Source organism: Myodes glareolus, chromosome 15, assembly GCF_982192425.1.
Source record: "Myodes glareolus chromosome 15, mMyoGla1.1, whole genome shotgun sequence".
Classification (NCBI taxonomy): Eukaryota; Metazoa; Chordata; class Mammalia; order Rodentia; family Cricetidae; genus Myodes; species Myodes glareolus.
Window position 1 is genome coordinate 78100682 of NC_142040.1, and position 23454 is coordinate 78124135.

The following is a 23454-nucleotide window of genomic DNA, read 5'->3' on the forward strand; positions in this document are numbered from 1 at the left end:
CCACCAGACCCAGGTGCTAGGCCTCGCCGGGCCTCGGGTCGCTGCCTGTGGAACCTGATGGGAAACGGTGTAAAGAGAAGAAACTGCCCTGATCCGCGCATCTGGGAGCAGGAGCTGCCTGGGCGTTCACGGGTCTCGAATCCTGAACCAGCGTTACGTCCTGCAGGTGACAGAGCCCATTCGCTCCTCCACCCTCCTTGTGAACCTGTAATGTCGCAGTCGAGATAGCGAGGGTTCTGTCAGGGTCGCATCTTGAATTCCAACGTTTGCGTGCGGCAGAGGGAGGATCCGACCCTTCCTCGGCGGTTTCGGTTATGTAAACGAGGCCTTGAACTAGGTGAGGAAGACGAGTGGCCCTTTGAGGCACGGCGTTGGACAGGCTCTGCTGTCCTGGTAATCGGTCCTGTGTGTGTCCTGGATTTATGATGGCGTTTGGCCCAGCGCCCATTTGTCTATCTGTCCTCTCTTGGCCGCGTAGGTGGCCTGCATAGGCGGTGTGAGCTCTCCAGGACTGGAGTAATGGGGTGGGGGGTTGGGGGGGCGCAGCTTGATTAGCTTTCAGCAGGGTTCTCTGGCGGCGGGCTGCTGTTTGTGCTCGCGTGCTAGCCCCTCTCCCATCACGTGACCCCTGAGGACTGGCGAGGGGGAGGGGCACAATCTGAGCTTAGTGTCTCTAAAGGACTCCTCTATTCAGAAAAGCTCGTGATTGCAACAGGGACCCACCCTTAGGAAAGGTGCCCTAACTCAAGTGGCGCATTGAAAATCTTTGTCTTTACCGATGGCAAAGTGCGGGTAACGCGCGCAGCTTAACCCTTGGATCCATCTTTTCCATTCTTTGAGGTTATTGAATATAGCTATTTTAACTATCACCTAAGGTTTTGGAAGTTTTTCTAAACATTAGAAATTTTCATTTAAGAAAATTGAAATCACCCATGAGGGGTGGAGGTTTGTGAGAAATCTCCGGATTTTTCTGGAAATTTCTGGGCCCTGCTCTGCTGGGTTCCACAGAGGGTGAAAACGGGCTTCTTCAGCAGTGCCTGCTGGCCTATTTATAGCGCACAACTGAAGGAGGAGCCTGTAGGAGGTGTGATTTCTGTTCTGCCAGGGAAGGGGACCTTGCAGTCTTGTCCAGCCCTCCCCACTCACCCAGCAAGGCTGTGCCCACCCATGCAGGAGAATGGAGCTTTCCACTTCTTACTGCAAGGAAGGGCTGGAGCTGTTCAGCCACAGGCTGGGTTCAGACATGGTGGCCAGCCCCTGCCACTCTGGTGGGGTCTCCTACTGCTGGTAAGACCGGCTTCCTCATAGAGAAGAATCACCGTGTTTCAACCTTAGCATCCTCTGTTTATGGCCAGGACTTTCCTTGTCCACAGCATCCTACTACCTACAACACCTCCCAGTCAAAGCAACCTCACCCACGTCAGCCACCACCCATCCACGACCCACGGGAATCTCCTTATGATATCCTTTATCAATGGTATTACTTACTTAGGGCATTCCCCACCCAGGGCAGCCCCACGGAGGACCTACAGTATCATCCCATAGCGCCTTCAGCTCTATGCCCCATTTTCCCTCTGCAGCACTGGGGAAGCCTCCTCCTGATGTCCTGTGCCAGTCCCAGAAATGGCCCTGCTTGGGTCATGGTTTCTGTGACCCACAGATGGCTTACTGTTATCAGGGTAAAGGGCATGAACAGAATGCAACTTCCTGATGATGAACGAAACCATTTGGGTCCATTATCTCTCTTAACTGTACAGTGATGTAATTCACAGTCATGTCTAGATGCTCAAATGTAAGGCTTTCTTTAGTCTTTCAGGCAAGTGTGAGGAGAATGGTTCATGAGTCGTATCCCAAGCTCCTCTCCCACCTGCCAGGCTTAGTGAGCTCTGCCAGATGGCTGCCTCCTCAAGTCCCTCCCATAGGGACCCTGCTTCAGTACTGTAATTTCAGTTTCCTCCTGGCAGTCATTCCCGTTGCCCTTTGCCCCGTGGTAGATGTGTGGGAGTGGAAGGGTCTTATTAGCTTCACCTCATGAACATATATCCCTGCGCGCTATCTTAGCTCTTGCCTGTGTTTTTTGACCTTTACACATGTGAAATCATACAGCGACGGTTCTATTGAGCTGTCTTCTTTTAACTAGTGTTCGCCTGAGCAGATTCACCCATGACTCTAGCTTCCTGCTCTGTGAACCTCTTCTGTCAGCTGTCTTTGGTTGCTTCCCTGTTGGGAGATCAAGGATACAAATGTCTTGGACTCTTCTACAAACTGCAAGGCTCCTGAAGAACTGAAGTTGTTGGGCTTCTATGTACCCCTTCAGATTTAGTGAAGGGTATCCCGCCAGTTACCTTCCTCGTGTGGTGCTGTGTGCTCCACATCCACCAACAACTGCCTAGGTCAGTCATCTGGTTTGGGGGTCTTGTCTGCACTTTCCTGATTATACTTTGAAGCTTATCATTTCTTGTGTTCTCTGGCTCTCCCCTGGACTGTCTTGTTCTGTTGAGTAATCTCCTTTTTTACTAGTTGACTATAGAGGCTTTTTTATATATTGGACAACTCAGTGTTTGTTGTATAGAACAAGAAGAATCTTTCCTTATTTGAGCTTTGCCCTTTTAGTCTCTTAATATTCTTTGATAAGCATAAGTCCTTAACTCCAGTCTGGTGCTATTTAGAATCTTTTTTCCCCTTTTGGGAGTGTGTGTTCTGTGTCAAGTCTTCCCGACCCAAGAGTATCTGTCTCTGGACAGCAGTAGACGGACACAGGAGCTTAGCTTCCTCAAGTTCCCCGTGGCTGTGTCATGTGCTTATTCTTTTTGTTTACTGTCTGAGTACCCCCTTTCTCTGCTGCAGCACGTAACACCTGGAAATGAGCTGGATGTCACAGAAAACAGTGCCATAGGTAGTTTCAGGCAAAATTCAGCCTACTTGGACTGACTTCCCAGGGCCTCTTGTTCTAGCCCCATCTGACCCTCTGCTTCCATCCCGTGGCTTTGCACCCATGGGGCCTCTGCTTAAGTGGCTGTCTTAGAGTCCTGCTTCCTCTTCTGGTCTTAGAAGCTATGTGATGACGGCGACACACTGAGTGACGTCACATGACATAAACCCATTCTTCTGCAGTTCTGCATGCCAGAAGTTCAATGTTCCAGGTAAACTGTGTTCCTGCCCTGGCTCTGGCAGGTCCTTCCTGCCCCTCAGCTTCAGGTTACTCAGCCACTTCTGGCTTTGTGCCTTGACACTCTGACAGTCTGGAGATCTTCCTTTAACTCGTTCTCTCAAGTCTACTTTTGCTATTCTAACAAAATACCAAGGATGGAGAATTTATACAGAACAGAAATGTATTTCTGAGAGTTCTGGGGGCTGAAGTCCAGAATCAAGGCGCTGCAGGGTCACGGTTTGATAAAGGTGACTGCTTCTAAGATACTGCCTTCTCAGAGCATACTCCAGAGGAGAGGTCAAGCCCTGTGTCATCACATGGTAGAAAAGCCTTAACCAGTTCCTTATAGCCCTCTTGAAAGGTCTTACTCCACTCATGAGAGACCAGGAACCTGACTTAATCCCTTCTCCAAAGGCCTCGTACTTTTGGAGGGATACATGCCAACATAGCACTGTCTGGTTTCTGTCTTACAGGGGGAGTTGGCGTACAATTTACCTCCCAACTGTGGATAATCTAGGTTGACTTCATGTCGAAATCCTATTTCCAAACCCGGTCCCATACAGAAGTCCTGGCGTTAAGGTGTAGATATATGCTTTGAGGGGCACTGGTCATCCCTGTTAGGTAGCTCCCTGGCTCCAGGTCAACTGCACCCACTGACCAATCTACACAGCCCCCTCACTATCCAAGGACAATACTGAGAGGTGTGGCATGCAACTTGGTACATTTGGTGTTCATGAAGCCGTGTTGATGCTGAGTTAGGAACCAGTCGTTTACAGGTTCATTAGCATCCTCAGGACCCATGGAGCCCATGGAGCGTCTAAAGGGAGCATGGTGGCAGACTCTGGAATGTCACTGTGAGAGACAGGCGCTTGGAGGAGTGATTATGTAGCTCAATCCCAGAACATGGACCCACAATGAACACACATCTTGATCCTGATTTTTATCCATCTGGATTCATGTAGAATGCTATATTGGCAATATTTTGCAGGGTGGTTTAGAAATGGTGTTTGTTCAGAGAATGCATGATGGGATTTGAGTTCAGTACTCCCTGCTGGCCTTAGACAGTTGTCTAGAGCCTGGAGCTCATACTAAATGCTAGATATGTAGGAGCTACCACTCTCTTACTCTCCACTCACATTTCTATAGCCATCAAGGGCTCTGGCTGGACAGTGGGGACAACTACTCTACATGCTCAATCTTAGGCTTCCACTTAGTGACAGGGGCTTGTTGAATTCTTCATTTTTAGAAGGTATTTCTGTAACCCCCCCCCCCCACACACACACAACCTTTACTGGTGGTTTTCCTCATTCTCTCATTCTAGAACTGTAAACCAGAAGTTTAAATGGTCACTCCTGAAAGTGGGCTGTATCCTTGTATTCCCTACCGAGGGGTAGTCAGGGCAACATTGTAAGGAAGGTCTGTGAATTGCAGGAAGGTAGGGATGCTGGGCAGCTGGGCAGAGCAGCCAGTGGCTTTGCGGAGTTCTGGGTCCATTTTTGTTGCATTAGATGGTGAATACAAAGAAGGACATGGCTGGGTAGAGGGGTCTAGGACTTTCCTCAGTTTCCTATCTTCCATAGATTCCTAGTCTCCTTGCCCAGGATTCCCCTCTCCTATCTTAAGTATGGGGTTTTCTGGGGTGTGTAGTCCTGCTCTGCCTGTAGTCCAGCTCAGGCCTGGAATATAGGAAATGTGTGGACATGGATACTGGGCTCCCCTTTCCCTACAATACCCAGGAGAATTGTGTTCTGTTTGACCTAGAAACAGTAAGAATTTGGTTCTCAAGTCACCCTGTAGGCAGCAACCTGGTCTTGGGACTCCTATCCTAGTGACTGTTCTGAGACCGTGTTACCATCCTGGTCAGCCCTAGTCATACTCTGGGCTGTAGGCCTCTGAATGAACTGTGTAGATGTGGCACGGGTGAAAAGGGGCCTGGCTGGGTCTCCTGATAGATTGGGCTTCTGGTATTGCCTCTGTGTGCCTGTAGGAGATTCACATTCAGAAAATGCCCACTTTGTGGGAGTTCACTTTGCACGGGATGGCTTTCTCCACTGATATAAGAGGCCACTCACATGGAGTAGCCCAGTGAGGAGCAGGGTGTATGGCTGTATTATTAATGAAACAAACAATTATCAAAGACTGTGTTGTGTATAAGTACACTCTGAAGTACAGAGCTTGTACAGGGAAGGCTGCCTACGTCCACCCTCAGACACTCTCTAGCGCTGGTGGGATGTGTCTAGATCCCACACGGTCAGCCTCACCCTGTTCTTACATTGGGTCCCACAGGACTCAAGCCTTGGTGGGATGTAGAGAGGAGAAAGAAGTGAGTTCCGAGTGGACACTGTCCATATCTTCTCATCTTAGACAGACTTCTCTTGTCTTTCTAATTGGCTGTCCCTGGCCTCACTTTTGCTGATGAAGCCTGTGGGCCTAAGAACGGCTCATCTGGTGGTCAGGGACTGAGTGGCATGTGTCTTATTCATGGACACTCATCACATTCACGGATGCCTTCTCTGCTCATGGGCACCTTGACCTGGTTGTAGGAATCTAGTTGTAGTAATAGATTCCTTTCCCTGCTTACAGTCAATTTTCTGATCCCCTCCTTCCCATTTCTACTGTCATTGGGCTGTGCCCTGAGGTATGTAGCAGTTGATTCTTGGTGACAAAGTCTTTCTTTGTCACGTTTAGGTTTTTCTTTCTTTTTTGATGGTAGAGGTACATGTGTACAAGGTTTTCATTCTGAAAAATGGAGTCCAGTTGATTTCCTGTGGGCTTCCTTCCCTTGGCAAGGAAGACTTGGGGTATATGGGATGCAAGAAACCCTGCCTGAGTTAAAGGGTCCTCAGGGTTTGCAGAAAATCCTGTCTCTGGCATCTGCCCATGTGCCCTCCCACTGAAGATCTGTAATTCTACCTCTAGTTGGCCTCCCCTGCCCTCCTCAGGCCTGGTCTGAAGATGCAAATCTAGTAACATAGTCTGTCCCTACACTCAGGGCTGCTGTGGATAAATTACCATCTCCTGTCCTCCTGACCCCTCAGGAAACATAAGCCGTCATTGCTGGGTCACAAGCTGGTGCCCCTGTTCTCCTCTACCACACCCACTCTCTTGGCTCCCCAGGCAATCACTGTTGAAGGAGACTGGTCCAGAAAGGGGCGCATGCTGGTAGGATGAAGTTTGGGGTATATTGCTCCTGGCTGAGAGATAATAAATCATAGGCTATCAGGAAAGGGTTACAAGGCACAGCCTCATAGGACTCATACCTTGGAAGTGCAGAGTATACCTGAGAACTTGTCCCTTTACAACCACAGTTGGTGCCTTCCTGGAACCTCTTCTAAATGGCCTAACTTCCCTGATGGAAATTGTAGGGACATGATGGGACACACTAAGGTCTCTTTAAGTTTTAAGTTTTCCTCAGATGCTGTGGGGCAGGAAAACCAGAAGGCCAGAGTCTTTGAATGGAGATGGGGAAACACTGCAGCCAGCCATAGGGGAATGTAGGGGAGAATTAATCCTCTAGGCCTCCATATTCCAGGATACCTTGGGTGAGGCCTCAATTCTCTCCAGATTCGGTTTTTTTTCTCACTGCTGCCATCATGAGCTAATGGAGCAGGTCACACTAGAAAGACGGCCTGTGGATAAGAGCCCTGTGTCCTTACAGTCTACTCTGATAAGGCAGAACGAATAATAGTCTATTTGTCTTTGGATAGCCACAGTTAGGACCTAACCCACTGTTACTTTTACTTTTAAAAACTTTTATGCTATGCTATGCAGGCAATACATGTTCAGGGTAAAACAAAGCAAAGCTGGAAGCAGAGTTTGGAGGCCTAATTGCAGCCCCTAAGGTACATTCTGAGCACCACCCAGGGAAGGGTCTCAACTCCTGTTTCAGCCTAACCTTTGTGCAAATGTAACTACTGGTGCCTCATGGTTGCTATGCAGTAACTCATGCTGGGTTGATCCTGCTGAAAAATCTTGGCACTGGGGCTTTAAAATAGTGTGGCCATGCTGTCAGCTACTCAGTGAAGCCATAGATGTCAGCTGCTCTGCCACAGGGTCCAAAAAACTCCAGGCTGACTTATCCCAGGGTTGAGTTTAGACAAGTTCTGCTTTCCAGATGAGAAGCAACTTGGATGTCACTTCACTCTCCTATTGATTTGTGCAGGTATCTTTCAGCCTGAGCTGCTGCCCTGACTCCTGAGTGATGATCACTCATCTTCCTAGAGTGTCACAGCAACTAATAAGCGCTCTGAGCTCCCTCTGCAATCCCTAGGGAGGAGTCCTACCCAGAAGCCTTTATCCTACATCAGATGAACAGTGGTGGGGCGGCAAGTGAGGGCCATCCCCTGCCCTGGGACCTGTTCACTATCTCGCGGGGTCAGTGTGCTGTAGGAACCTAGACAGAACACAGAGGAGTGGCCACATCCGAGTGAGACATATGCCCTCACTGTCCTAATGTGCCATCACCCTGATGTTGGTTTGCTCGCAGTTCTTTTGCTTGGTTTGAATTTGTTGCTCGCCAGGACCTTACTTGGTTTGAGTCCGTCGCTTGCCTTAGTGTCCTGCAGTCCTCAGAAGGGCAGAGCCCCTCTCGTGTTTCAGTATCCTGTGAAGGCTGGGACAGAAGCTCAGATAACCTATCAGGTGCATGGAGTTGATTCACCATGAGTCATGTCTAGTGGGGATGAAGGAACTCCTGAGCTTCAACTCTCATTTAATCCTGCTGTCCTCATCTGCCCTGTTTTGCTGCCCCCCTCCACCATGAAGCTCCATTTTGGGGTGAATTGGAGTGCCTTAAGAAGAGGCTCTCATTAAAAAGACTGAATTTTTCCGTTATGCTTTTATTACCATTTTCAAAGGGGGTGAGCAAGAAGGGGATCTGGCTTTGTGGCTAACTGTCATCTGTGTTATTCTGGATGTTTATGCAACTCATACCATTGAGAGTTCAGCAGGGGCCACAATTCACATAGTGGTGAAGATATGCCTTGGCCACATTGGCATTGAAATCTCCAGTCTGGACAGGGCCTGCATGTTTCAACTTCGTCACTGACCCTCTGTGGAGTACGTGCCGGTACCAGGAGTTCTTGTTGTATTGAGCTGTTAAGCATTCAGTTCCCAGAGAGATGCTAACTGGGAGCTCAACATCCCTGCTCCCCAAGCTGGAAATGGCATGTGCCTGCCCTTGCTGGAACAATAGTGGCCATGTTGGGGGTCACTGAATATCCTTGTGTTCCCAAGTCTTGCTGGGAGGTGGCACTACTTTCTCAGTCTTCTTAGTCCTCAGGGATGTCTGCCTGCCTTTGGAGTCAACAGTCCACAAAACTCCAAGACTATGACTATACTTCAGGCTTCTTTATGGGTTCCCTCCTCTGAGCCCAAGGGTCAACCACATGTTCTAGGATCCCAGAGCAGGTCCTTATTGTGTGTCTCCAGGGTCATTTGCCACCCCAAAGCATGGCTCAGTTCTGTTCAGAAGACTCAGATTTGAGGGACAGTAAGCATAGCATGAACACTGTCCCGGATCCTAAGGTTGGCATCATTTTATAGACCCTAAGCATCCCTCCAGACAATCGCCCACAGCAGGTGAGACCCAGGGAGGAGGCCATGGAAGTGCAGCTGGTGGGGTAAAGGCAGAACCCACTTTTGCTGAGTCAGACCCTATCTCCTTTGCCTAGAGTGTGCATGTGTCAGGGTGGCAGGGTCAGTGCCAGGTCCTACAGCTGAGCCAACACTGCTGGGCATCCAGCTCAAAGGGGTCCCAACCCCCAGAGAGGGTGTTTTTCAGCTCTTGCCATATCTTGTTGCCTGGTACCACATACTGCAGCTAGAACCAGGAACACAGATGGGCTGTGAGAAGCAGAATGACCCTTTTCTTCTTCTTCCCTAGCAACATGGCTGACAGCAAGGCCAAGCCTGCCAAAGCTGCCAACAAGACACCACCCAAGTCCCCGGGAGACCCAGCCAGGGACAAGACTGCCAAGAGGTTGTCACTGGAGTCAGAGGGTGCCAACGAGGGGGCAGCTGCAGCCCCTGAGCTCAGTGCCCTGGAGGAGGCCTTCCGGCGGTTTGCCGTACACGGGGACACCAGGGCAACGGGAAAGGAGATGCATGGCAAGAACTGGTCCAAACTGTGCAAAGACTGCCACGTGATCGATGGGAAGAATGTGACTGTCACGGATGTGGACATTGTCTTCAGCAAGATCAAGTAAGTGTCGTGCAGGCTTAGGTAGCACAGTTCCTGTCAGTAGCGGTGAGGGTCTGTGAAGGGTCTTGCTTGCAGATTCTGGAGGCTTGAAGCTAAGAAGTGTGTACAGAGCCTGTAGTGTTTGGGACAGTCTGAGGAGCACACTGGCCCTAAGTGCCTTGGAACTCCTTGGCCATGTCCTGAGCTATGGTCCTAGCCTCAGTCTGTTTGGCCTTGGATGTAGCCAGGGTTGGGGATTCTAGCCTTGAGAAAACTTAATTAACTCTAATCAATACCCAGGTTAGTGAGCTGTTGCTCAGGATCTGCTTAGGTGAGCAGAGACCCAGCCACCGTTGGTTGTGTCTATGAAGTTAGTGTGAGGCCAGGCCTGTTTAGCCTTGTTTCCAGGATATGGTCGTGGCTCGTGACACCCTCTTTCAGCTCTTTGTCCATCTCTGTTAATTTTGTTCTTAAGAAATGCTGACACATGCAGCTAAAGTGATAGGGATCAGAGAACGGCCATTCATCCCGTGTTGTCAAACATCAGTGTTCTGTCAGGTCCTGTGGTTGATCTCTGTGGGTGATACTAGCTGAGCATTACTTCCTCCTCTGGCTTTGGGTTTATGATCACCACTTTGCTTGTGGAATTGTTGGTGTTCTCTAAGTACAGAAAGTCTTCCCTGTCCCCGGGTTGTGTACTTTGTGTACTCATGCCTGGAGGAGAAAGGAAGAGGTGCCCTGGCAGATGAACTCTTCCTGAGAACTCCAGCAAGTATCTCATGCCAGGAATTCCTAAATTCCTGGCAAAGTGGAGGGATTTAACATGTGTCCCAATGGGAAGTGGTGAAGTAAGCCAGATTATCAGATACAGGGTACCATGACCAGGGGGTTTGGGATATGGGCATCTTCCTGCTCCAGATGAAGCCTTCCTCCAGATGCTGGTTGAGAGAGATGAAGGCTGAGCCAGAAACTTCAAGGTCCTGGCACCTAGCAAGGGACTCTGGAGATTACTGAGCCAGAGCCTGGCTGTCTCCACCCATCCCAATGCTGATATCAACTGAGAGTTTGAGACTCTGCAAAGCAAGAAAATCTCAGTCCCATCTTCCCTACAGAACTTCTTATTGTACAAAGTATACAAGTGTGTGTGTGTGTGTGTGTGTGTGTGTGTGTGTGTGTGTGTGTAGAATCTTAGGTGTGAATGGTTGTAGAACCATTCAAAGGCTGAGAAAGACTGAGAAATGTATCCCCAGGGGCTCTGCATCCTGACCCTCTCCAGGCCCCACTGACCAGAGCTGGTCCATTCTCCTTGTTCTGTCTCCCCGTGGCTTCCAACCCCAATGAACAGCTGGAGAAGAGACTCTCCATGGAGCCTTACCTTCTGAAAGCAGATGCTGTGTGTGCCCTAGTTACCCCTAGACCTGTTTCCCATCCATCTCAGGTCCTGATCCTGTGATGTCTTAGACCTACTTTGGCCTGAAGTTCAATTATTGTAGGTTAGGATTTGAGAAAAAATTTGTGGCTAGTAGCTCAGATGTGATCACTTCACCCTACTGTGCACCTACAAAAGCGCTCATCTTTGTTTTCTGGCCAGGTTCCATTGAGATAATACTGGCACCAGTTCCCCATCTAGGACACACTTGGCCAGGGGTCCTATGTACTTCTAGACTGTGGTCCTTGGGTTTCTTAACACTTCTTTCTCCTCAGCTTCATCTGTGTGCAATGCTGTGTGAGCCTCACAGAGGAGGGTCTACTGAACATCATGTATTCATTCCATTGCTTTTATGGGAAGGCCCAAGACAAAGTGTCAGGAGATGGCTCTTTTCCCTGAGTCCCTAAATAGAACAACATAGTCATTGGAGATGGGAGTCATGAGGAGTTTACAGAGTATAGACAAGCATATGCATGCAGCAAGATGTCTATCAGCTTGAAGGACCTCCATACTGTTGTTACTGCTCCATAGATGACCTAGAGATCTTGACGCTTGTAGTCCCTGTGACCCTCTAAATTTCACCAAAGTGACTGCCCCCAAGTTTGGGTACTGACACCCACCATGGGCCTTGTCTGTGGGGGACTTTCCCAGGCTTGGTAGAGCTCATGATGCTGGTCACATGACCTATCCTGCCTGTCACCTGGGAATGTGCAGCCTTCTCAGAGAAACTGGCCTTATGGGTTCAACTGGACAGTTCCAGGCAGGCAGGGACAGGCAGGTGGGTCCTAGTAAGCAGAGGTGCTTTGGTAGGCTGGCCAACCGTGAGTGAGGGGCACTGACCCAGGCTGTAAAAATGATTAGCCCTAGAGCCTCTGATACAGACAATTCTTTCATTCTGGTGCTAAGAGCTCATGCTAGGCCAGTAGACGGGTCCTGCAACACTGAGACCTAGAAAACCTAGGCTAGCTGTGTCTAGCATGTGCATATAGTTAAAGCTGATTGTTTTATGGACCTCACCACCTTGTCTAAACTGGCAAATGAACTTGGACAGCTCCTCACCTTATCTCTACCCATGTTCCTTATCCACCAGCAGGTGGCCCTTACAGACCCAGCCATGAGCTTTCCAGAACCCCTGGAAGCTGTTCCTATACTGGGAGCACACAGGGTATGCCAGTAAGGCCAGTGAACTATTCCTGCTCGTCTCCTTAGACAGGCCCCCATGGCACCGAGTCCTCAGTAAAACCAGTGTACAAAATAATCAAGAACTCAAGAACAAGGAGACCCAGAGACTTGTGTCTATGAGGGCACTTTTTCTAGAAGGTGTTGTTGGAAGGCAGGAAGAAGTGACCTGCGCAGAGGTTCGTCAGCTCCTCCTCTACCTGAAGAGGAGAGGAGGAGCTACCTTCCAGCTGTTGTGTCCTTGAGCTGTGCACCCCACCCCATGTAGAACTTGTGTTTCTAAGCCTCCCCGTGGGTGGTGATATGTGGTTATGAGTCCTTTGGATGATGTGGGTCAGAGGACTGAGAACTCCAGCTCCACATGCCCTTCCTGCTATGTGGGTGGGGAGGGCACTAGACTCATATGAGTGAGCCATGTGAAGGGAATGCTTATTCCCAGACTGCAGACCTTCAGACGCTCAGACTCTAGGACAGAGCCATTCCTAGACTCTGGGATGCCTGGGAACCTGGGTGGGTTCCTGCCTTACAAGTCAAGGTCCTGGAGAGCAAGTCCATGCAGAAGCCCAGAGAAATCCCAAGACTATGCTAGTCTAGGCAGACAAGCTATACATGCTGTATGTTCTAACACCAGATGTGCTTGCTAACACTATGGAACACACCGAGGCAGGTGTCTAGCTGGGTGGCTGGGGAAGCCCAGGTAAGGATCCTGCACTAGAGGCCCAGAAACTCTAATGTTCCTTTTGCCTTCACACCTGGATCCTTGAGACCCTAGAGGCTGCCATTCCTTCACCTATACCATCTTTGAATTCTCCTTCTCTCTCAGAACCTGGGCTCTGCTGAGGTTCTTTATGACCTATGTCCCACTTGGGACATCTCTGTTCTTGAGGAAGAGCCTCGCCTCAGGCAAGTGTGAACAGAAGATTCAGACTCAGGTTGTCCTCAAGTATAGGGGGACAGTAACCTGAACACCAGGGTGATGGGAGAATACTGAGAGGGATCCACAAAAAGGACTGGGGAGCTCTGGGATTGAGATTTCCAGGAAAACTGTGGCTGTGGTAGCACTGTTGGTATTATGAAAGCTGGGTGTTTGTGGTCCCTTGAGGGACAGCAATGGCAGCTGCAGAGCCTTTGCCTCCTATGGGAGTTTGGGGCCTGGGAGGAAATTGCTTAGGTACCTCCAGGAAGTTGCTGACTCTGACAGGACTTGAGAGAAAAAAAAGTTCAACTATTTCTGTTTTGGGGCAGGTTGCCATGGCTCTGCAGGCGTGGCGCCAGCTGGGGTATCTGCAGTCTTTGTTTAGGTCCTTGTCACCATGGCAGCGCTTGTTTGTTTTGATGTTACTATGTGTTAAATTTTAAACAAATTTCTCGAAGCTCTATACCAACTTTTATTGTGGACTACTCCTGTTAACCTAGACTCTCCATCCTGCAAAAGGCTCAGCATGGCCAGACTCCATGCGGTTAATGGAGACCTGACCCCGAAGCAAGGCCAGTGGGGGCCCTAGGGATCGTATCCCTGTGTGGCTGTCTACAATGGGTCTGTGTTCCTGAGTGTCTGGTGTGTACCTGTATATGCTTGTGGAAGAAAACGTGCAGGAACCTAGGCTGGGCTTACCTACTACTGCCTCCTTACTTTGACCAACATACTACCAGATGAGGAAGCCCAGAAATCTTTGGCATTCCAGGGCCTGGATTGGGTGCTGGGTGCCCTCCAGAGTAAAGGCACGGATTCCTGCCAATACTACGCAGAGTCAGAAAGTAACTTGGCTGGGGTGTCAGGGCTGGGTGTCCATTATGTCTAGATATAGGTCAGAAGGCAGCAAAGCCAGTCCCTACATGTAGAAAGCAGGGTCTGGATTTGTTTAGCCTGAGGATTTGTCAGCCGCTGCTAAGTATATGAACTTGGTCTTCCTTACATGTCACAGCTAGCCAGCAAGGCCTGCTGGGATCCTTCTGACATCTGTATGTTGCTGAAGAGGTTCAGCATAGCACCCACCTAGGCTAATGCAGCTCATTACTCCTAGGAACAAGCCCTAGGACTCTGAAGAGAGTCCTAACAAGAGTTTTGGAAACCCACGGGAAGGACAGGGCTCTGTGTGTACCCATTCAAACATCACAGAAATCCAGGTGTCAGGGACCCTGGACATGTGAGAACCCTTGGAGGCAGCCTCTGTTCCTGACTGTGGGACCCACCCAGTTCCATTCACCTATGGCACACATGTTCCTGGAGCTCCTCCTTCAGGCTCTACTTCCTGGGTCTTGGGTAAGATTAACAGTCACATGATCTAGGGGAAAGTGGCCTGACCCTGCAGGCCTTGAATGGAGCAAGATCCAGCCGGCACCCTAGTCTTCAGGTGTCCCCGTGTCTGGAGACTTGCTATTCTTACTTCTGCATGGCCCTCTAGTGGCTACACATGGCAGTGCAGAGTGACCTCTTAGATGCCTGTGGGGAACTCAGGGTTCTGACCTCTGTTGGGGGATAGACAGGGGATAGACATGTAGATTTTTTTTTTTTTTTTTTGCCAAAGTCATTGAGTTAGTGGTCCCTGTGGTCAAGACTTCATCTGCTCTGGTGAGTCTGAAGTAACCAGGTAAGGATCAGATGCATCTGTTGTGATGAGAGGCAGCTTCCTGCACCTTAGCTCCTCCACCTTGCCTTGAGAGAATGAATACCTATAAGCTGTCTGAAAAGCTGTAGGAACACCTATCCTCATGACTTACCCCCTACTCAAACCAGGTCAGAGCCGTGAGGGGTGGGGGTGAGCAGATGTGGTGCTCATTTGGGGTCACCTGGAGAATGTTTATCCCTAACATCCAGTCCTTCGGAAAACACAGAGACAAATGAGAGGAGGCTTTAAAGATGATTTGTTCCCTAGAGAAAGAAGTGGCAATGCTGCAGGTCACAGATGCCCCCTCTGGGCAAGCACAGACATGGCATGTGCCCAGAGCATTGCCACAGCAGTGTTGCTGCTTGGCCTCTGATTTCCTGAACCAGGCAGAGTCCCTGTGACTGACTGGCATCTAGGCCCCTCTAGGCAGAGAGCACATCGCCTGCTCCTAAGGGATTCCTTGAGCCCAGTGACCTGCTGAGGGTACAGAGAACTGACGGCCCAAACTTTCATTGTCTTTGGCATAGAGCCCAGGATGGGTAGTCAGTGGGTATGGGAGAGACCTGATAGAGAATGGTGTCTGAGGAGAATGACCAGATTTCTGCACCTCCCTTGAACATATCTGAAGAGTCAGAGACAATGGTAGCAACAAGAAATTCAAGGTCCAGGGCAGCCAGGGCTGCTCTGTGGTTCAGCAGGCTCAGGTCAGCTCCTGCGTTGTTCCTACAGAAAGCCCCCCAGAAGGGGTTCCTATGAGGAAACATTCCTGCAGGGCAGGATCCTGGCTTAGATGGTCCCCATCACCAGGGATCCCTTCCAGATCCTTCAACTGCACTCAGACCACATGTATAGAGAGGGTCTATCTTTCTACTCCTCAGAAGCACCTTCTCTGCCTGCATGGTATCTAGCTATAAACCGCAGGAACTAAGAACTCAGGCACCCCTGTCTTGTCCTGTGTGCTCCACTGTTTCTCCAGTTACAAGTTTCGTTACTTGAGTGTAACTGGAGTTATAAGAGTTATTACACAGGCCTCGACAGGGACCCTTCATAAAGGTGGTGAACAGACAAGGGGCTCTGTGAAGGTCCAAGCTGAGGTGGGGAGTGGTTGTGTTTATGGTACTGGCCACAGAGGAACAGACCTTCCTCAGAGGGTTGTGCTGCCTGATGCTGGGTCTTGACCCCGCCCCTCCAGTCCAGGTCCTAGGATTCCCAAGAGATTGAGAAAGTTCCCTACACATATGGGGGCAAAATGTAGGAAACAATCCCAGGCTCCTGGAGTAAATTTGGGCAGACACCCACTTGTAGGCCAGCTTCAGACAGGCTGGGAGTCAAAGGCAGGAAAGGCCAAACCCTGGGAAGAGGCCCTCAGTCCTGGGCGCTCTAGATATAGGCTCACTGTATAAGAGAAACCTGCAGAGGTTTTCACACTGTGAGGGAGAAATGAGCATTGTCTTCCCAGAGCTAGGTGGGGATTCTGCTTCAAGAAGTGCCTGGGTCTCCCGGGAAGAGTTCTCTGTGAACTGAGCACCAAGACAGGACCCACTCTCCCCAACAACGCAGTTAGACTTGTGGGGACACAGGCCAGAAAGGGATTCTTGGTACCAGTGGAACAAGCATCCAGCTCTCTCTGAATGTGGCCTGTGATGGAAGAGTCCCTGCAGCTACCCCATCCCCCAGTGACTCATGCTGGTAGTGCCTGGTGCTGAGGCTGCCCAGAAAGGGCTGTGTGCCCCAGCAGCAGGTTGCCAGGCTGGCCTTTAGGCCTGGCATCCTCATGTCAGCCCAGGAAGGGTTGGGAGTTGGAGACAAGAGTGCCTTTGACTTCTCAGGACAAACAGAGCAGCCCCGAGGGGCCTTAGATCAACACACACCCCTAAAGTCCTAGTAGAGAGGGAAAAGCTGTCAGCTCCAGGCACCACTGGACTGGGAGGTCAAGCTGGTCAAGTGCCCTGAATCACCGAGTATTGCAAAGGTAGCTGGTAAGTGCTGGGGCTGAGAGCACTGAAGAACTGGAACCCACCCTCTAAGGCACAGGCATCTACTGAGGCCCCATTGTGTTGTATCCTGGATCCAAGTGTAATGCCTCAGTGGTTTCCCCAATCTCCTGAGTATGGGATTCTGTGCATTTCCCTAAGGACGTTGGCTCAGCTCTCCTGATTGTTTGGTTAGAATGCCCTGTGTGTTCAGGACTAGAGTAAAGTGTGAGACTCTTCTAGGACCAGCAAAAATTCAGGGTGTATTTTCATGTCTAGTTCCTTAGCCCAGCCACTAGGGGTCCACTTTGTTATTGCGTGTGTCCTCCCAGTGCTTTATTAGGTCACTGCTAAAGGACATTTGGGTGGTTTTCAAGTTTGAATGACTGAAGAAAATCTGTATGTTTACAAGTGGGTTTAACATGAGCTTAAACCTTCGATTCTCTTGAAGCAGCTCCCCCCACCACACACACACAAAGACTGGCTCATGGTCATTCCTGCTTGGTGTGCAGCATTCAGTTTCTCTCATTACTTCTGCTATTCCCGTGGGTGACTTCCTGTGTGTGATGGTTGCCCATCAATGGGTTTTTGTTGGTGAGGTGTTTGGTTCAAATACTTGGCCCGTTTGAAATTTTCTTTTCTTACTGTTAAGTTCTTCACATATTTCAGATACAAGCTTCCTTTAAAATATGTACGTCCCAAGTTTTTTGTGTTTGCAGCTCTGGTATTTATCTTAATGTCACTTGAAAGAACATGGCTCTCAATACTCTCAAATCCAGTCAGCCCGTTTTCTATTACTGAACATGATGACTTAGCATCATTTCTTAGAAGACCTTGCCCACCCTAAGGTCACCCAGGTTATATACCAGATATACTTGAGGAACTTGGCTCTGGGGTCATGCTCTGAGTACACTCTGCATGTGGTGTGAGCTGTGGATCCTAGTTGGTTTATTTTGCAGATGTATTTGTTATTTTTTTTTAATAGTCCCTTTCTCCTTGACCTTGTTCCAGTTAGGCACCTGTGTGGGCATTTCTGGACTCGAGATACACTGATCTGTATGTTTCAGACCTTAGTATCTCTCATGCTGTCTCCTTCATGGAATAGTGTAGTCTCAGGCCTCCAGCTTTTTGTTTTCTTTACCTCTTCTTGGCTTCTCTGGATCCTATGCTGATGGACAGCCGTGAAAGCCCCACTGGGATTTTGCCAGCCAGCAGTTTGAAAGTCCTGAACTCTTAGCTCTAGCTAGAGTCAGTGGCATACCTGGCTACAGAAGGTAGCTTATTGTGGGCCATTTGATCAAAACTCCACAGCATCATGCAGTACTGGCACATCTGTGCCTCATTCACATTATGTCAAAACACTGAAACTTCACTAATTTGGATTAGTTGCAGGTGAATGCCAAGTTGAAAATACTTTAAAGTAAAATTACTACAAATAACTTCATAACGTTTTAAAATACTTCCTGAATAGCCTTTGCAGGGAGGATTCTGTGAACTGACAGGCTATCTGAGATGCTCCCTGGTGGCTGGGCGTACATGGTGTGTGAGAGCTCCAGCTCGAGTCATCCTGCTGACCAGGCTGCTCAGCACTGCTCAGCACGGGTCTTACGGCTCCTTCCAAGCGTGCCTACTATAACCATGGACTTAGGCTCCACGGGCCACTTCTGACCCAGGTTTAGGCCTGGGCTCCCTCCTGCTCCTTGACTGTTTAGGGTGTCTCTGGAAGAGATAAGAGGATCTTCTTTCCTAGTTTTCCCTCTGCTCTCCCACCCAAAAGAGATCACGGTGCCTATTGTGGAACAGACAGAAAAGTCCTGACACTCGGCAGTTCTTAAAGAACATGCTTCCTTATTGTTTCCAGGCTGTTGGCAGTTGCTGGTGACTTTTGGCTGTGATCAGTAGGAATCACTGCAAAATGCAGGAAGGGGTGGTATGCATGCGGGATTGGTCCCAGAGGACTGCTGCCTGAGGACTTACAAGCTCTGTTACCCACAGAGGGAAGTCCTGCAGGACCATCACCTTCGAGCAATTCCAGGAGGCGCTAGAGGAGCTGGCCAAGAAGCGGTTCAAGGATAAGAGCAGCGAGGAGGCTGTGCGTGAGGTGCACCGGCTCATTGAGGGACGAGCGCCAGTCATCTCTGGTGTCACGGTGAGGGAGTGAGGCACGGGTGGGGTGAGCACTCATGATTGCATCTGACTTTGGGGAAACCATGGCCCCATAGACTTATTAGTCCCATAAGTCTGGGGCTAACCTGGGGCCAGGGGAGGTGATCCCTTGTCTGGACCTATGGCTAGAAGATTTACACCCCTTGCCAGCTCTTCCTACAGCCCCTGCCACCACCCACTGAAATGTGGCAATTCTTACGCAGCTCCCTCACTTGGTGTGTATTAACACCCTCTTCTGCTCTCTTTCAGAAAGCTGTGTCCTCACCTACGGTGTCACGGCTCACAGACACAACCAAGTTCACAGGCTCCCACAAAGAGCGCTTTGACCAATCAGGAAAGGGCAAGGGCAAAGCTGGCCGCGTGGACCTGGTGGATGAGTCAGGTTATGTGCCTGGCTACAAGCATGCAGGCACCTATGACCAGAAGGTGCAGGGGGGCAAGTAGCCTTATAGGCCGAAGCTCTGAACACTGCAGGTGCCAGGCACAGGACTGAAACCCATTGCACTTCATTACATTCCTATGTTCAACTGGGCAGAACTCAAAATGCACCTCCCCTAGGCAATGGTGGGGGCAGTGCCCAGGCCTCCTCCTGCTGGGTGCTTTGACACTTCTCTCTCAGACCCCAGGTGTGGGCCGCGATTCATTGTCCTTTCCTAACATACCTGCTCTGTCCACAGCTGGGAAGTGGACTGCTATTTCCAAACTGTCTCCCAGGATCATACCACACTGGCCACTTGATCTGCAGGTAACAGGGGGTGTTTGAGGCATTGGTAGGCATAAGGATGAGCAGAGCAGACATCAGAACTCACACTGACTTATCCAGACACTTCTAGGGCAGTGGGAGCTAAGGAACTAACCAAGTGCATAGAGTAATCCTAAACAGGCCTCTTTCCTGACCACGGGAAGTGACTGACACTACTGGTTGTTGTGTCACTGTGTATGTGGAACAGCTCACATTAGTACACATGTGCACACAAACACACACAGACACGCACACACATATACGTGCTCATCAACCAAGTCTGTGCTGAGAGTGGTCAAGAGACAATGGACGCCTGGTGACCAGGGGAGTGACTTGGAGCATGAAGCTGGAAGATTTTCAGTGCCGTTCTGAGAAAGGCTAAGACTATGTGCTTGGTCTCAAGAGTGATCCACAGAGACCCAAAACATGAAGCTGCCATGACTTTCTCCTTGTCCTGTCCCATTATCAGCTTGGGACACACAGGATGCTGAGACATTTGGTCAGGACCAGGCCTGTGCAGTTGTTCTACTGGGTTGAGATGGGAGCTTTTGCCAAGGCAAGTTATGCTGTGCCTTGTTCAAAAGTATGTATCTTCAGCTTATGAAGCCACCTCTGGGCTCAGTTTTCCTAACCTTTCTCTTGAGTGCAAATGCAGGGCACTGGACATTAGAACTAGCCCCCCAAAAAGACTTGTAGCATTTACTAGGGGTTCTTTTTCTGCCACAGGAGAGAACACACGACTCAGCTCATCCATGTGTGAGGGCACCACTTAGGCAGGCCCAAAGGCATGAGCCACCATCATTACAGTCCCACAACAACTGTTCCTTTGCATTAACACAACCCTACCCTTGCATGAAAATGAAACTTGCTGAACTATGTGGTCTTGTTCTTAGAAAGCACCCGCAGTGGTCTCAGGACATGGCTACCAGCGCAGGTGGTTGTTGAGGATGGGACATCTTACATGGCTTGGCACAGCACAAGTAGACAGCAAAGATGCCTTCCTCATGGTCACAGCACAGTTGCATTATTCACTCCTCTGGGGCCTAGAGAGCATGCCTTCACTGCAGCATGAGGGAAGACTGCCTACTAACCTGAGCGAGAAAGACAAGCCCCTCAACACAGCCACAACTGGAGGGTGGAGACAGTCCAGTAGTCAATGTCGTCCAAAGATTCTGGGAGTCTGCAGTACCTGGCATTAAAAACCAAGTAATGGCGCCTCCATTCTGAAATCTGACCTTGCTGGTCTGGTGAAATAAAAGGACACTGGTACTTCTCACACCCTCCTCCAGAACCCGTAGTCCCCACATGGCTGGTAGTCTCTTGATCTGAGGCTGTTCTTTTCTACTGCCTATGAACAGCCTAGTTGAGTGAATTGGAACACATGCAAACCCATCAGGAGGTGACTGCATATCAGGTCAGGGCAGAGGGACAGGCTAGGGTAGTATCTGAGGATCCCCATACCATGCAGTGGTCAGATGTTTTCCTGACCCCGTAGTGTATTCTAGACACAGCCTCCTATTCAAAGGGCTGAGATGCTGGACTGATATCCAGATGAAGATCCAGACCAAACCCTCGGTTGCCTGCCTAGGAGCATCTAGGAAACAATGCAAATGTGCAGCCTCATGGAGGAGATTCGCTATCAACTGGCCACCTCGCCTAAGGGCTGGGGACTGAACAGAACAGCGCAGAGTGGCAAGTCCATAAAGGTTCTGGGCAGAAGGCCAGAACTACCATCTCAGCTCCCAGCCCTCACCCCCAATGACATCCTCGGTAGAAGATAAAAACTTCAGAATGCATTTGGGTCTGGGTAGTTGTTCCACCAGTGTGAGATGGGAGTTTTTGCTCTGATACAACTTGGGCTCTGTAAATGAAAACTGGGTCACTGCCTTGCTGGCCCTCACTGTCCTCGCACAGAACCTAAGGACAGTTCTAGGCCCTCCCATGTAGTCCCTTGGTAGCACCCAGAATTACGCCAGACAAGTGGTCTTCATTGTGTCCCTTCTTACCCCAGTTTCCTCACACAGCACCTTTATTTAGTCAGTGTTAAGTTTAACTTTGAAAATACACCCTCCCTCTAGATGATGTCATCTAGCAAGGAAAGGGGCAGTAACAATTAGATCACGAAGACTTAGTGTTTTCATATTGTCAGTTTAAAGTGTCTGTGAAATCTGTGTGTCATCTGTGTACCCTCTCGACATAGAAACTGATCGGACTCCAGCTCTTCTGCACAAAACAGATGTGCATTCTCCTCAGTTTCTGATTTGAACACACAGGTAGGGTGTTTGTCTCTGTTGCATGTTTTATGCGATACCAATTAGCTTTTACTAATCATGGATAAATAGAATTCAGTATCTATCTGTGAATAAAAAAAAAACCCAACAACTGCATAGCATGTAAACTGAGATCCAGGGCCATGTGCTATTAGGTGACAGGTCCTTTCAGAGGATGACAACCAGGAGATGACCTTTTTTCTGGAGGGGACACCTAGGAGACAGAGACATACTCTGCTGTGAGCTGACACCCAGGAGACAGAGGCAGGTTCTCTTAAGGTGTGGCAGCAAGAAAACAAGGAGAGGTTCTGTCAGGAGCAACACTCAGGGACATGGGTTGGAGTGACAGAGACGTTCTGTTGGGGCTGACACTCAGGAGAAAGAACAATGCAAACGGTATCTTAAGTGTCAGGGAAGGAAGGTAGGCAGGTAGGAGGTGCTTGCGAGCACTGACTCTAGTAGAATACTTATTTATTTCTATTTAATACTATAAGATAAGCAACTAGTTAGTGGGAATGTTTTACCAAAATCAAAGCTCAAATTACATGTTTAAATATTGTTGAAAGATCTATATTTATACTGGAGTATTTTTACACCTTTCAGTATCCTGTCTTACACGGGGCATAGGGACATTACGACGGATGGAGACAGCTATGAAATGGGCTGCACTTTCCTGTAGTCTCTTCCAGAGAGATGACGGTGCCTGCCCTGGGCTAAGACTCAACCTTCCCACTTCGAGAGGCCCTGGGCTGCTTCAGTGCCTGTTTTAATGAATAGTCTTACTGGCACGCAACTGTACCCATGCATCTACATACTGTTCTGTAGCTGCTTCTGGCATTAGAACTGGCTGGGAAGATTGAGGCAAATGCCACGGCACAGACACCTATGGTATTTTCCACCTGTCCCCTTTCAGGAAAAACTGCCTGTCTGTCTGCCTGGCCCGCTCTCTCTCTCTGCAGACTTGTATACTACCTGGCTACAGCATGGGCACATGGGAAAGTCCTGCCAACACCTTTTAAGTATGGCAAGGGTGACAATTTAGCTGTACTGTGAAGACATCAATAGATGGAATATCCTCCCAACACTGAGCCAAACTGCTCTTCTTCACCAATATACTACTGACCATTCTGAACTTCATGGTTCAGGGGTGTGGCCATCTTGGGACGCTTAAATTATCTCTTCCTTTAGACCTCTTAAACTAAACCAAGCCAAACAACAAAGGAAGCCTGTACAACTTAAACTTGAAAGGAATAATATGCTACTACTACTAGTTTGTACTAAGTTTTTTTTCAAGAAAGGGAGTTAAGTTTATATATATATGTGATATATATTTTTACACTATTTTATTAATGTTAAGGAATATGGAGTGTATCACTTTATCAGTGTGATGGGTAATGTTGATGTCATGGGTGTTCTGACTCAGAAAGACACTTATGCTGACATCTAAACCACACTTGCTCAGAATGTCTGTCAGGTCAGGATGGCCCTCCTGTCCCTGCTATAGAGTGCAAGGCATCTATCTAGTCACCTGTTGGACATATCATTATGGCCTGGCCCATACTGCTTTAGTGAAACAGCTTGTGTCTATCAACATTTTGTTCATTGTGTTTGCTGTTATTAACATTGTGTCAAGTTGGTAAAGTGATGAATAAAGGTGTTAAAATGTGGATTTCTAGTTTCCTCAAAGTGCATGCTGTGTATACTAGCTGCCACATCCTCTGGTCAGCAGGGCCTTCATACTTGGGTACTAACAT

At 49.2% G+C, this 23454-nt stretch overlaps 1 protein-coding gene across 1 annotated transcript in view; it reads left to right on the plus strand.

Moving 5' to 3' along the window:
- Tppp (tubulin polymerization promoting protein) overlaps positions 1 to 23367 on the plus strand; it is a 23699-nt gene extending 332 nt beyond the window's left edge. The window contains exons 2-4 of the mRNA XM_048459103.3: positions 9036 to 9353; positions 18518 to 18671; positions 18938 to 23367. Of these exons, the coding sequence (XP_048315060.1) occupies positions 9040 to 9353; positions 18518 to 18671; positions 18938 to 19132 (663 nt within the window). The 5' untranslated portion in view covers positions 9036 to 9039 and the 3' untranslated portion in view covers positions 19133 to 23367. The remainder of the gene's footprint in view (positions 1 to 9035; positions 9354 to 18517; positions 18672 to 18937) is intronic.
- Positions 23368 to 23454: the final 87 nt, after the last annotated feature.